This window comes from Apostichopus japonicus, chromosome 9 (assembly GCF_037975245.1).
Source record: "Apostichopus japonicus isolate 1M-3 chromosome 9, ASM3797524v1, whole genome shotgun sequence".
Lineage (NCBI taxonomy): Eukaryota > Metazoa > Echinodermata > Holothuroidea > Aspidochirotida > Stichopodidae > Apostichopus > Apostichopus japonicus.
In genome coordinates, this window is record NC_092569.1 from 19602360 (window position 1) to 19614306 (window position 11947).

The 11947-nt window shown below is 33.1% G+C and overlaps 1 protein-coding gene across 1 annotated transcript; it reads left to right on the top strand.

The window, feature by feature from the left end:
- Nucleotides 1-1140: 1140 nt before the first annotated feature.
- Nucleotides 1141-11522, top strand: LOC139973320 (uncharacterized). The gene is made up of 8 exons (XM_071979922.1): nucleotides 1141-1268; nucleotides 4866-4911; nucleotides 6084-6250; nucleotides 6743-7007; nucleotides 7881-8116; nucleotides 8397-8717; nucleotides 9234-9498; nucleotides 11171-11522. The coding sequence occupies exons 1-8, from the start codon at nucleotides 1152-1154 to the stop codon at nucleotides 11437-11439; spliced, it is 1686 nt and encodes a 561-aa protein (XP_071836023.1). The 5' UTR covers nucleotides 1141-1151; the 3' UTR covers nucleotides 11440-11522.
- The last annotated feature ends 425 nt before the right edge of the window (nucleotides 11523-11947 follow it).

The following is an 11947-nucleotide window of genomic DNA, read 5'->3' on the forward strand; positions in this document are numbered from 1 at the left end:
ATATGAAAGAAAGATTGTGCTGATAAAAATTAATACGTTATAATTTATTTTCTAACTGATTGAGGTAAAGGCCTCAACCTTCACCAGACGTAAACCTTTGTTTTTAAAATAGGGTGGGGGGGGGGGGGGTGGAGCGTAGCTGCAGTGTGATCTAACCGTTTCATATCAATTTAGGGGTAATGGGATCATCGGACCCATATTTTGTTTTTGTATTTAATCTTGAAAACTGTTGAGGCATATACTATAAATGCGGTCCACATCAGTAGACCAATCAAATTTGCATATAGATACTTTGTGTGAGACGGTTAGAAAAAAACCCAACCAAACCAGTTTTACCGACTGAAGATCGAAGGTGGTCCCCGCCCCCTTTGCGCACGCCACTGTCCTTCATTGCCCCTACTTGGTGGTGAGCCTCCCCGTTCAGTATACATTCGGAGGAAGCTCATGGTTTATACTTTAAAGAAGACTTTATGATATTTGAGACGCCGCCGTCTGCTCCTCCCATCATACATGCAAACTAGGCTCGTTTGAAACACCGAAGGGGGATGCTACGTATAAAGACTAGTGACGTTCACAAGTACCTGAAAAGGGGGACATGGCTCAGTCAGGGACTTATAAAATCAGTGGGGAAAGATTCCGACCATTTCTTCATGTGCACCCCCCCCCCTCCCCTGCATAACGACCTCAAACAAATTCCATTACTTCTCATTACATGGTATTGTTTACTCAAGACAAGATATTTTAATTGGAACATATTTAAAAATCAGTTTTTATGTTTAAAATATGAACTGGCAACTTCTTTACTTTAAAACTTCGAAGAAACAGTTCAATCTGACATACAATTGGCAGAAAACGTGAAACATCGAAAACCATATTACGGTAATTGTTATTATTATAATTATAGTTATTCGCTATAAGATCCGGCTAATATTTTCCTCGTGTCTATACAATAGAATGGAACAAACCATTATACTGTAGCTTTCAGTAACCATCATTAATTACATGCAAATTACCCTAAATGAAGGTCACAAGATGACAAATTCCATCCTTGCCGGTGACAAATGCTCTCTTGCTCCCCCGTACTTTTCTTCATTCCCACTAAAATGTTGCCAAAGTGTCCTTCACATCGATTTAGTTTGATTCAGTGTTTCATGGAGAATCAGCAAGAAACGATTATTTTCAAAATGTGGATCCCAAGAAAGCTACGATTTTTTATACAATTTTGTTTCTTCGTCCTGTCAAGAAATATTGTCTGTTTCCACGGAGAGGTGAGTACTTTTTCAATTCTAATATTTCAGACTTTGTGGAATTTATTTTATTATAAATTGTGATTATTGTATAAATAATTTAACGGTAAGTTTTACCTATTTCAATAAATTAAATGTTAAATATCATTTTACATACAATGTATAAAATAGTACTAACAATTTTCTTCGGTGAGGTAGATTTTAAATCCTGTTAGTTTTTCTGCCTTTAGTTGGATTTAAACTTTAACAAATTTCATTAACTATTCTTAACAGGCTTGCTAAAAAAAAACAGACAAAAAACAAATGGGTTCCTAAAATTTAAATGTATTAGTTTTTATCCCCAACTCTAGGTAATATATTTTATTTTTTTCATTATATATTTTATACATATTTTTTTTCGATTGATTTCTAGACATGAAAGCTATAATTAAAAAGAAACTACTTGTTATTTAAAGTGAAGTGAAAAGTGTAAAGTATTTACTGTTGGCAGTTTTGTAGATAGTTGTCATCTCTCAATAAGGCCATGCAAGAGAAATCAAAAACACTTCTACTTTTGTTTTATGGAATTCCAGAAGTAAAAGCTAGACCTTACAAATACATGGCATTTAAATGTTGCCCACTTTTAATTAACATTTGTAGGGACTATTGTTCAGAAAACTTTCCTGATTATTCTAAAAATTCCACTCGCGTCACAGGACGTCATTTAAAACAATATACAGACCATAGTTATATTTATTTCTCTCAATAAGTTTGTGTGTGTTGTTCCTATCTTGATGTCATATCCCAACAAAGGTCCACACTGGTAACATATGATTCAATGTGTAGATCTATTTCAATTGATTTCCAAAAAAGTACAACTAAAACATTGTATGTAAAACTAGCTCTCGTTGGACAAGCAGTTGTACAATCTATCTCCAATAAAACAGCAAACTCAGTGCTGTTTGATATTCTCGAAAAATGAATTTCTATTCTTTTAAATCAACCGACTGTTCATTAGGCTTTTTAAAGCTATATGATATATCTTTATCTTCATTGGAGTTCTGTTTAATACAAGTTAAAGTATATTATTTAGCTGTTTATCAACTCTTATTGAGATTGATCAAACAAAGACATCTATCTAGAGCCTGCTACTATTTAACATTAAGAGTAAATAAAATCTCATCTCGTCCATTCTGAGAACTTTAAGTGCCTGTCATGATACTAATTTTAAGGTTTACTTCTAACCAAACTCAGACGAAACTTAATTGAGTGAATCAACTTCAAACGACTTTGACTTCAGTATTATCGTAGTTTGGAATTAAAAAAAAAATTGTACTAAAAATGTTGCATTACTTTATAATTAGCGGGCATACATTCCTTCTGAACCAGTTAGGATCAGCTTTACAAAATCTCAAATTAAATGTTTCTAAACCTGTGTTGTATATTATATATATTATAGACAACTATTAAAAATGAAAAAGAAGAAGGGATCAAGAGGAATATAAAATGAGGCAAATTCTGAAAGTATATGTACATTAAAACAGTCGTGACTATATTTCTCAAACAAATCAATCTAGAATACAATTGTTTTATACAAATTAAATCATATAAAACAAATTAAATACCTTTTTCTTAAGATTTAAAGTTTTCAACTTCAAGATTGGGACAACTTTATCTAAACTTTTACGCTGTAAACTTTTTCTGTCAAGTGCACAGTTTTGATCTACTCAATATTTTTACTTGCATTTGCGTCACCTGAAATTTCTCATACTACTCCTTCATACAACTATAAGTATAAGTTTAGTTTACAGTGTCAAATCATTCTTCATTGTAACGATAATGTATCATACAAAATAATTAAATATAATATTAATCCTTTCCCTCCTTAAAAAACAAGAACAATAAGTCAGAGAGGCGGTAGCCTAAAAGCGATGTCGTAGATAAAACGGTTTTAGTACAGTATCAAGATCGCTGATTCAATTCGTGGTAGAAGCATTTTCACATTGGTAATAGTATCTTTACCTTCACACGCTCTTTACCTTATTCACAAATCCGACCGAAAAAAGAAACAAAGGCTTTGTGATGATATGTAGCTGCAAATTCTAAGGTAAAGAAATATCGTTTATTTAGATAGTTGTCAATCAACTAACAGCGTTAAAAGAGTTTCTGTGTTCAGACTGTCAGAGTGTATCTTACGATAATTGATGCTTAATTCCTCCACCAATGTTCTAGACCTCGGCAAAATTCATAGCTTCAAAACACAACACTGAACATTTAAAGAGAAATCTGTGTAGCGGTTGCGTTGGCATTTGGTTAATGTATAAGGTAAACGGATCCTTAAAATGGGCAAATTTATAGAAAGCCTATGTAGATACACTGTAATTCATATCTAGGTATATGTTTAACAGTTCGCGATCATGAGTACAAGAGTTTATTTGTGTGTTGTAACGGCGTTCTTTAGATTGACAAGTCAAACTTCAGGTGAATGTGAATTAATTTCATTGAAGTAACTTTTCCATTGGGTGATCAAAGGATATTCAAATCTTAGTTGAAAACGAATCGGCATCTAAATTTGTCATTATTAAAATTTAGATAATTATCTACAGTTATTAATCCCTGAGAGCAATATAAGAACCTAATGAAAACTGTTAAACAATGATCAGCATAAAGAAAATTATATGTCTGCAGAACAGAAACTTTTGATCAAATTATTTTTTTCGCGCTTATTTTCGTGTAATTAGTTCAATGAACACTTAAGCAATTTTAACCCATTCACTGGGTTAAAATGTAAATGTTAAAATGTGTGTGTTGTAACGGCGTTCTTTATATTGAACGGTCAAACTTCAGATGAATGTGAATTAATTGCATTGAAGTGACGTTTCCATTGGGTGATCAAAGGATATTCAAATCTTAGTTGAAAACGAATCGGCATCTAAATTTGTCATTATTAAATTTAGATAATTATCTACAGTTAGATAACAGTGAGAGCAATATATCTACAGTGAGAGCAATATATCTACAGTGAGAGCAATATAAGAACTTAATGAAAACTGTTAAACAATGATCAACATAAAGAAAATTATATGTCTGCAGAACAGAAACTTTTGATCAAATTTTTTTTTTCGCGCTTATTTTCGTGTAATTAGTTCAATGAACACTTAAAGCAATTTTAACCCATTCACTGTAAAATAAATCAATTTCTGCCAATTCTAATAATAATAAAATAATCTCTCTGATTGCCCTACAACATTTTTCGGAATATACACAAATCAACACAAACCATTCATTGTACTATTTTTTTCTGAAAACAAAAGTTAACAGATTTTTTTTTTAATTGGTTTAATGATCTCAATGCATTTCAACATGCAACGTTTGAACTCGATTCCAACTCCTATACATTAGCTTTACCTCAATCCTTGCTGTTATTACTCAAGTTAAGTATAGGGAAGTATTTGCCATTTGCAGGAAACAGGCACAGCCGAGTCAATCTCGTACATGTTGCCCTCATAGTTCACGATTGAAAATAAACTGTAAATAAGTAAATGACATTCAAGTAAAATTGAAAATGTTGGGGAAAATATGTTAACTATATTTATCGCTGATAACATATACATGATGCTTTGATTCTCTTTTACTCAGAGTAATCAACAACTCTTTGTAGGAGCGACTGAAGGAAAAGGTCACAGTGAGTGTTTTTTCATTTTCTATTAATTAACCCTTTTCTTATTTTTCCTATCCCCTGTTTATCGTACACTTTCTCATTGATTGATATTTTCATTCCTCATAATCCATGCCAAACATATGTCACGGCAACATCTGTTAATATAATTATGATCACTAACTCTCGTGTAATATGAGAAGAGAAATATTTCTTCTACTTATTACTTCCTTCAGTCACAAGCAAGTAAATACATTTTGACAAAAAGAAATAACGAAAGCTTTGAAAAAATCTTCGACACTGTAGATTTCAAATTTGTAAACAACTTTCATGATAAAGCCTTTCTTTACTTGTCAACATATGGTACGGTACACGTTGTGAAATAGGAAAATATGCTCGCTGGTCTTACATGTCAGTCAGATAATACGCCCATTTTTATATCAGTATTTATATATCATTTTATATAAAGAACTATTTCAAAGGTCATTTACATTTGATTGCTTAACTTGTAGATTATCTAAGCAACCTTGGAAATTATCATCCAAGTTCTTTATTGCGTAAATAGTTGCAATTTGTGTATCAAAATATTAAGCTGTTATACATTTATGTCACATATGTTGGCAAGATTATATTCTGTACAAAAGCGAAAAACCTGACATAAACTCTTCATGGAAAGGAAGTGATGTCTGAACTGAGAATAACAATCAAATGCAAATTTAGATTTTGTTTTAATATTTTTCAGAATATCCTTTCATTTTGTTATTTTTTTTAATGTATATCTGATACTAAAATCTTTATTTTTCATATCTTTCACTAATCTTGAATTTGACCTTTTAGTTCAGATTTGACCGTTTATTTTTTTGTATAACGTTAATGCAACTTTATAGAGAAGTGTCTTTGTGACGAAATTTCAGTAATTTGGGTTTCATTTATAACATATCACTGAATATTCAAGACTAATTGTAATAATATTTTGGAAAAAAAACCTCATTTCTTACTATTGCAACCTTGCTCTTGATGTGTTAAGTTAGCATTAAGTCGAGATGAAATATATGATTGTTTAATTAAACTCCTTTTTGTTTTAAAAATCTGGCTGATTTACGGATAACCTTCTATCTTTACATTATAACGTAACAATAAATCTTGAAGACAACTGAGTTCTCATGATATCAGAATCACCACTTGTTCTCCTTTGACAGACTATTTTTTTCTTTATCAACGTCCTGAATACCCAAGAGATTGTCACGAAGTGTTGCATCGTTGTTCATCTACAAGTTCCAGTGGTGTTTATCTCATTAAACCAGACGGTTATGCCGAACCTTTTGAAGTCTACTGTGATAACACCGCAGATGATGGCGGATGGACGGTACGTATTTCAAAATGAATTATGAACGTCGATGCCAAACATCAGCCGGATATTCAGCTTCTTTCACCTAATCAAGCACAGTTTTATAGAGTTAGCTCTCATGTTCCCTTAAGCCTTTAAATTCTTTTATGATCATGTTTACTTTTTTATACTTGTTTTCATTTTAAGTTGATCACAATATATATTTCATACTAAACTATAAAAAAAATTCTACAATTTACCATGCTAGAACTCGTTTCATCTGTCATCCTTTGCATAATGTATCATAATTTGTATATGAAATACTTCTTAACTCCGATGGTCAACTTCTTAAGATCTTCAGATGGGATTACTTCAGTTGTGGTTAACAATCAGCCATGGATTTAAACTTTATGTCACAAAATAAAGAAAAAATGATTTTTTGGAAACGTAAATGAATGGTTGGTTTTAATAATCTAATTTAACTTAATATCTTGTATGAACTATATTCAAATTACTTGTTTCGTTATGCAGATCATACAACGTCGGTTTGACGGAACGATTAATTTTAATCGCAGCTGGGAAGATTATCAGCTAGGATTTGGTTTTCTTTCGAGTGAATTGTGGATCGGTAATAAGAGGCTTTCATACTTAACCAATCAAAAGAGATATCAACTCCGTATTGACTTGACGACAACAGATGGTTCGTCTTTTTATGTGACGTATGACACATTCCGAATAAGCGATGACTTCAGCAACTACAAGCTCGTCAAAGCAGATATAACCAACAGAACAGTAGGTAAATATATAGAAAAACTTTCAGATACGTTTATTCATGTCCCAAATAGGTCTTTTCTGGTCGATAGAAGATTCGATATATCATAGGAAATAAGGATGCAGGATTTCGAAGGATATGACAAATTTCAAGCTGATTTAAATGTTCACTATTAAATATTGTGATGATACCTTTATCAATATTCAAGCTTATAAGTTTTTTGTTTTGTTTACTTCCCTTCACCTTAATTCCTGTTTCTACTACACTGTTTTTGTTGTGTATTATGTGAAGGAAAAAATTAACACAATGAACTAAATTGAACTTACTAATTAACTCCCATAGTTACAACCTTCTGTACAGCCTATGTCTACAGCTATATCATCTCCTAAGCCTAATCTTCATCTAATCTATTCATTCAATTTTTGCTTTATTCATTGTTTTTTGTCTAATTTAGCCAACTACCTGTCCAACTGACTTGTTAAAAGTCAGTTTGAATTTTCAATTTTTAAATCTGTCTTCGTTTCAGTTTGTCTCTGACGAAGATCTAGCTAGGATTGATAAGCCAGGCCCTCTAACTTATTCAGTTTAGGAAATTGCATTTGATCATAAGCTAGACTAAAGTCAAGTATCATTTCAAAATATTTTCGCATCAACTAGAACGATCTTGAAATGTCACAGTTCCTTCTTGTGTATTAATACTTTTATACAAAGTGGTGTCGTTGTGGAGTATAAAAACTCAGACTCGGAACATATTTCGTAATTTATAGAAATTGGCAACCAAACACCAAACCACTGCTTGAAGTTATAACCCTTTATTAAGCCAAATTCGTTATGTTTCGTTACAGAGTTCATAATAAGTATAGCTAATTTTAAAGTTTATTTTTCTGATTCTCATAGGCTATGTAAATAACTACATTGAATGGTGTCCAACAAATAAAACCTACAATGAGTGTCAACTTTGCGAGGCTACCTGTGCAGATCCTGATAGTTGTGTCAATACTTCCTGCAAAGGATCTCATTCGTGTGTCTGTCCTGAAGGATTTTTGATGAACGGTCATAACTGCATTAGAATAGAGGACTGCGGATGTTTCATGGAAAGTGAAACAGATGGAGAGAAAGGTGTATTGTTAGAAGTAAGTAATTTCTTTCAAATTGTGATATCTATTACCAACAGTGTTACAATTTAAATGATGCTTTCAAAAACTGGGGTTAGTGGATCGATTTGCATTTGCCTCTGGCCTCTTCCAACCCGCACCCTCTTCAACTTTGGATATACACACTTTTGCCAGTAAAGTTAGTAAAACTGATATATCTTGTGCGTGTTTGCAGTATTTCATCTTATCAATACTTGAAGAAACCTTGTCAGATCCCTAAAGTTACTGATGATGCATGTAACGATTACCTACTTTCTAGGAAGGAGGAATTTACGTCTCTCTAACCTGTGACAAGAAATGTTCTTGTATGAATAATGATCTTACGTGTGACGATAGTTATCAATGCGATCCTAACGCAGCTTGTGAAGAAAGGAACGGTATTTTACAATGTTACTGTCCGCCTGGGTTTAGCGGAGACGGCACACAGTGTAGGCCTACAGGCGGCACAGTCCCTTCTGACTGCAAAGAACTGTACAACAATGGCGAGAGAACAAGTGGCGTCTATGAAATCAAACCCACCATTTGGCCTGACTCTCCGTTTGAAGTTTACTGTAATATGTCTGACGGGGGAGGCTGGACGGTAAGTGTGACAGTTTTCTTAAGCCAGTGATCCGCAAGCTTTTAGGTAGACGACACACAAGTCATCCATGAATACCAAAGCACGACCCACCAGAGCCCAATCCCTCAGAACGGACGTTCAAAATACATAAAAGCTAGTTTGGATTGTGATGTTCGATTTGATACCCGTAATCTAATTTAAACAACGTTGCGGTATGTAGAACACGGGATTAGGCTGCTCTTTAGACGGAGAAAGTTGAATGACCAATTTATCGCCACTAGGAGCGCATTCCCTAAGAGGAAGCATTTTCTATGTTGTGTTATTACTTTCAGGAATTTATTATTAGAAACTTCACGAAACTTTACGTATTGGTTGTTCCTTGGATGAGGGTTTAAGGTTTTTTTTTTGTTATTTTTATATTAACGGGCAATAGTTTTGGCATCAACATATTGGTGGTGAGAACCACTTTTAAACGACTGTAATTATGTAATACATGTATGTCCTTTAATAACTGAATATTTACGTTGATTGTTTTAGGTATTCCAGCGTCGCGTTGATGATTCACAAGACTTTTATCTTTATTGGGATGACTACAAGATTGGCTTTGGTAATCGAAGTCGGAACTTCTGGCTCGGAAATGAAAAGATATATAGCTTGACGAACCAAAGACAATATGAACTCCGGATCGACATTGTTAACCGTTACGGCGCTCCTTACTACGCCAAATACGAGTTCTTTCGTATCAGTGACGAGAACGATAACTTCAGGCTAGATGTTGGAAATTATTCTGACGGAGATGCAGGTAGGTTAATATCTCCCGAATTATCAATCCTATCATGTTATTTTCGTCAGTTTGACATCATATATCATGTTTATTTTGTAACGAAGTGTTTATAAAGGAATAGGTAGTACTATTTGTATTAAGATCACTAGCCAATCACTTTCTAGTTTAAACAAGCTGATTTGCCTCTGTTGAAAATAAACTGATTAACCCGATGACAGAATCTGATTATTTACTTTAGTAATAGTTTGTTGATCCGAGTAAGGAGCGTATATCTATTAGAAAGAATCCTCTGGCCAGATAGATGGGCCCTTAGACCTAAGAACATTCAAAGTAAAGAGACTTCAGTTAGTAACATGTTCAACCCGTCATGTTATACGTAACCTAACTATATTTATATTGTGCATAAGGCACACACATAGTGAAGAGACTAGCAACTTATATTCGACAAGATAGACCGAATACTAGCAGTAATTGTTAATGTTATCAGACATGTAATGTGCGACCAAGTACTTTTAAAAATCCATTACTCAAAAGAAAAATAGGTAAATATCACAGTGAAAGATGCTTATGTACCCTAAGCATGTCTTCGCGCAAATATACGCGCACGGCACTAACAAACTTCCGGGTAGCTTGTGTTAGAGGGTACGATAACAGATCTTTCCTACGAAGTTGGTTTAAGTGGTAGGTTTACAATTCTATAAATTAAAGATACGCTCAAGTTGATCTTTATTGATAGATGTATTAACAACTTTTAGTAAACTTTTGTTAACTTATTGTGATTAAACAACATGATATCACATGTATTTACACCGCCAGTATGCTAAATATAGGAGTAAATATGATAAGATTATTACCGTTTGATTACAAACCAGCATCAAAGAATCAATCATAAATTGAGCCTGTTAAATTTCCGACTAATCCAGCCTACATGGCTACATGCTTGCTGACCTGGAACAGCTACGTCATAAAATATCATTGTATTGGAAGGATTACATGTAGGCTAAGGGAGCTCACAGAATAAATTAAATATATTCCATACTATAACATGTAAACAGTAAACCAAATAAACCGTAGCTGTTCTTTTAAATAAAAGGTGGGACTCATGTAATATTGCACTGAAACAGAACTGTTCTGCATGACAATTGTCATCTTTTTCCAGGTTTTAAATACTTATAGATAAAAATAAAAACAGATTAAAAGAATATAGATAACAAAAATAAACTAATTAAAAATGGGCACACACGAATGAACTTCCTTTAATTTTCAAACTACCAGATCGGGATACTCGTGCGGTACTTATAAATATTATGATGAAAGTAGCGTATACATATACCTCGACCATGTAGCTAGGAATTTATGGTGATATAACCATCAAAGAAAATTCGTAACATATAGAAAATCAGTATGAACTAAACGCTTACACAATATTAACAATAGTTCAACAACATAATAAGCCAAACATAAGTGAGTTGATAACCCCTTTCCCTTCCCCTTCGCTTTCTACATATTTTCGTTTTTAATAATCATAGACAATAAACGACGTTTAGTTTAACATACGTTAATCAAAACCACATGTAATATGAAATTTCGTAATTACTGATATAACATTTTGCTAAGCATACTGAATCGATACAATGATTTAATCTTTGAATGTCTTTCAGTTTCTTCATCTATTGTATTTATTCAACAGGTGATTCGCTGACCTACCATGATGACCAACCGTTCACTACACGAGACAACGATAACGATGACTACGATTATAGTTATTTTAGCTCTGAATATAACAATGCAGCGGTTTATTATAATGGTGCATGGTGGTACATTGATTATTATTATTATTATTCATCTCTAAACAGTCCCTATGGGAGTTATTACTGTTATTGGGGTAACCTTCCAGGTTATTATAATTACATTCAATATACAGAGATGAAAGTTCGCGCAATCGACGAAGAACCATAAGGACCCACAGCGGAGCGTATCAAACTATAACACAAGAACAGTTAACAACAGTTAAACTATATTGATGTATTGGTCCTATGTTTGTATATCGTCATGATAATACTGTTATCATAAATTATGTTACAAAACATGCTGACTCTTGTTTCCTTTCTTTTTAGTTTAGTGTAAATTTAGACAGAATTTCTATTACATGCAAATGATTGATAACTATTCACTATGGTTTGTACATTGCTTACAAAATGTGTCCTCCCCGCCCCCCCCCCAAGGTTTTCAATATTTCAATGTTTGAGTTATGTCAGTTTTCGAATAGCAGAAATGAAAAAAAGAGAGACAGTTGTAAGTTTACATAACAAACGATAAGCCAATATACAAGGAAACATGGCGTGACCTTTCAGAGCTTGTGGTTTGCAGAACTCTATTTAAATTATACCAATTTGTCTTCTGCACACTTTTCTGTTCATTGTATTTATTTAGTCTTCCTCCAATCTCATATCGTAACACTTTGATA

Excerpts from the sequence above, each read along its gene's own strand:
- LOC139973320 (XM_071979922.1), top strand. The coding sequence starts at position 1,152 with ATGGAGAATCAGCAAGAAACGATTATTTTCAAAATGTGGATCCCAAGA. Across the intron at positions 1,269-4,865 it reads TTGTCTGTTTCCACGGAGAG|AGTAATCAACAACTCTTTGT; the intron begins GTGAGTACTTTT and ends TCTTTTACTCAG. Across the intron at positions 7,008-7,880 it reads TATAACCAACAGAACAGTAG|GCTATGTAAATAACTACATT; the intron begins GTAAATATATAG and ends TGATTCTCATAG.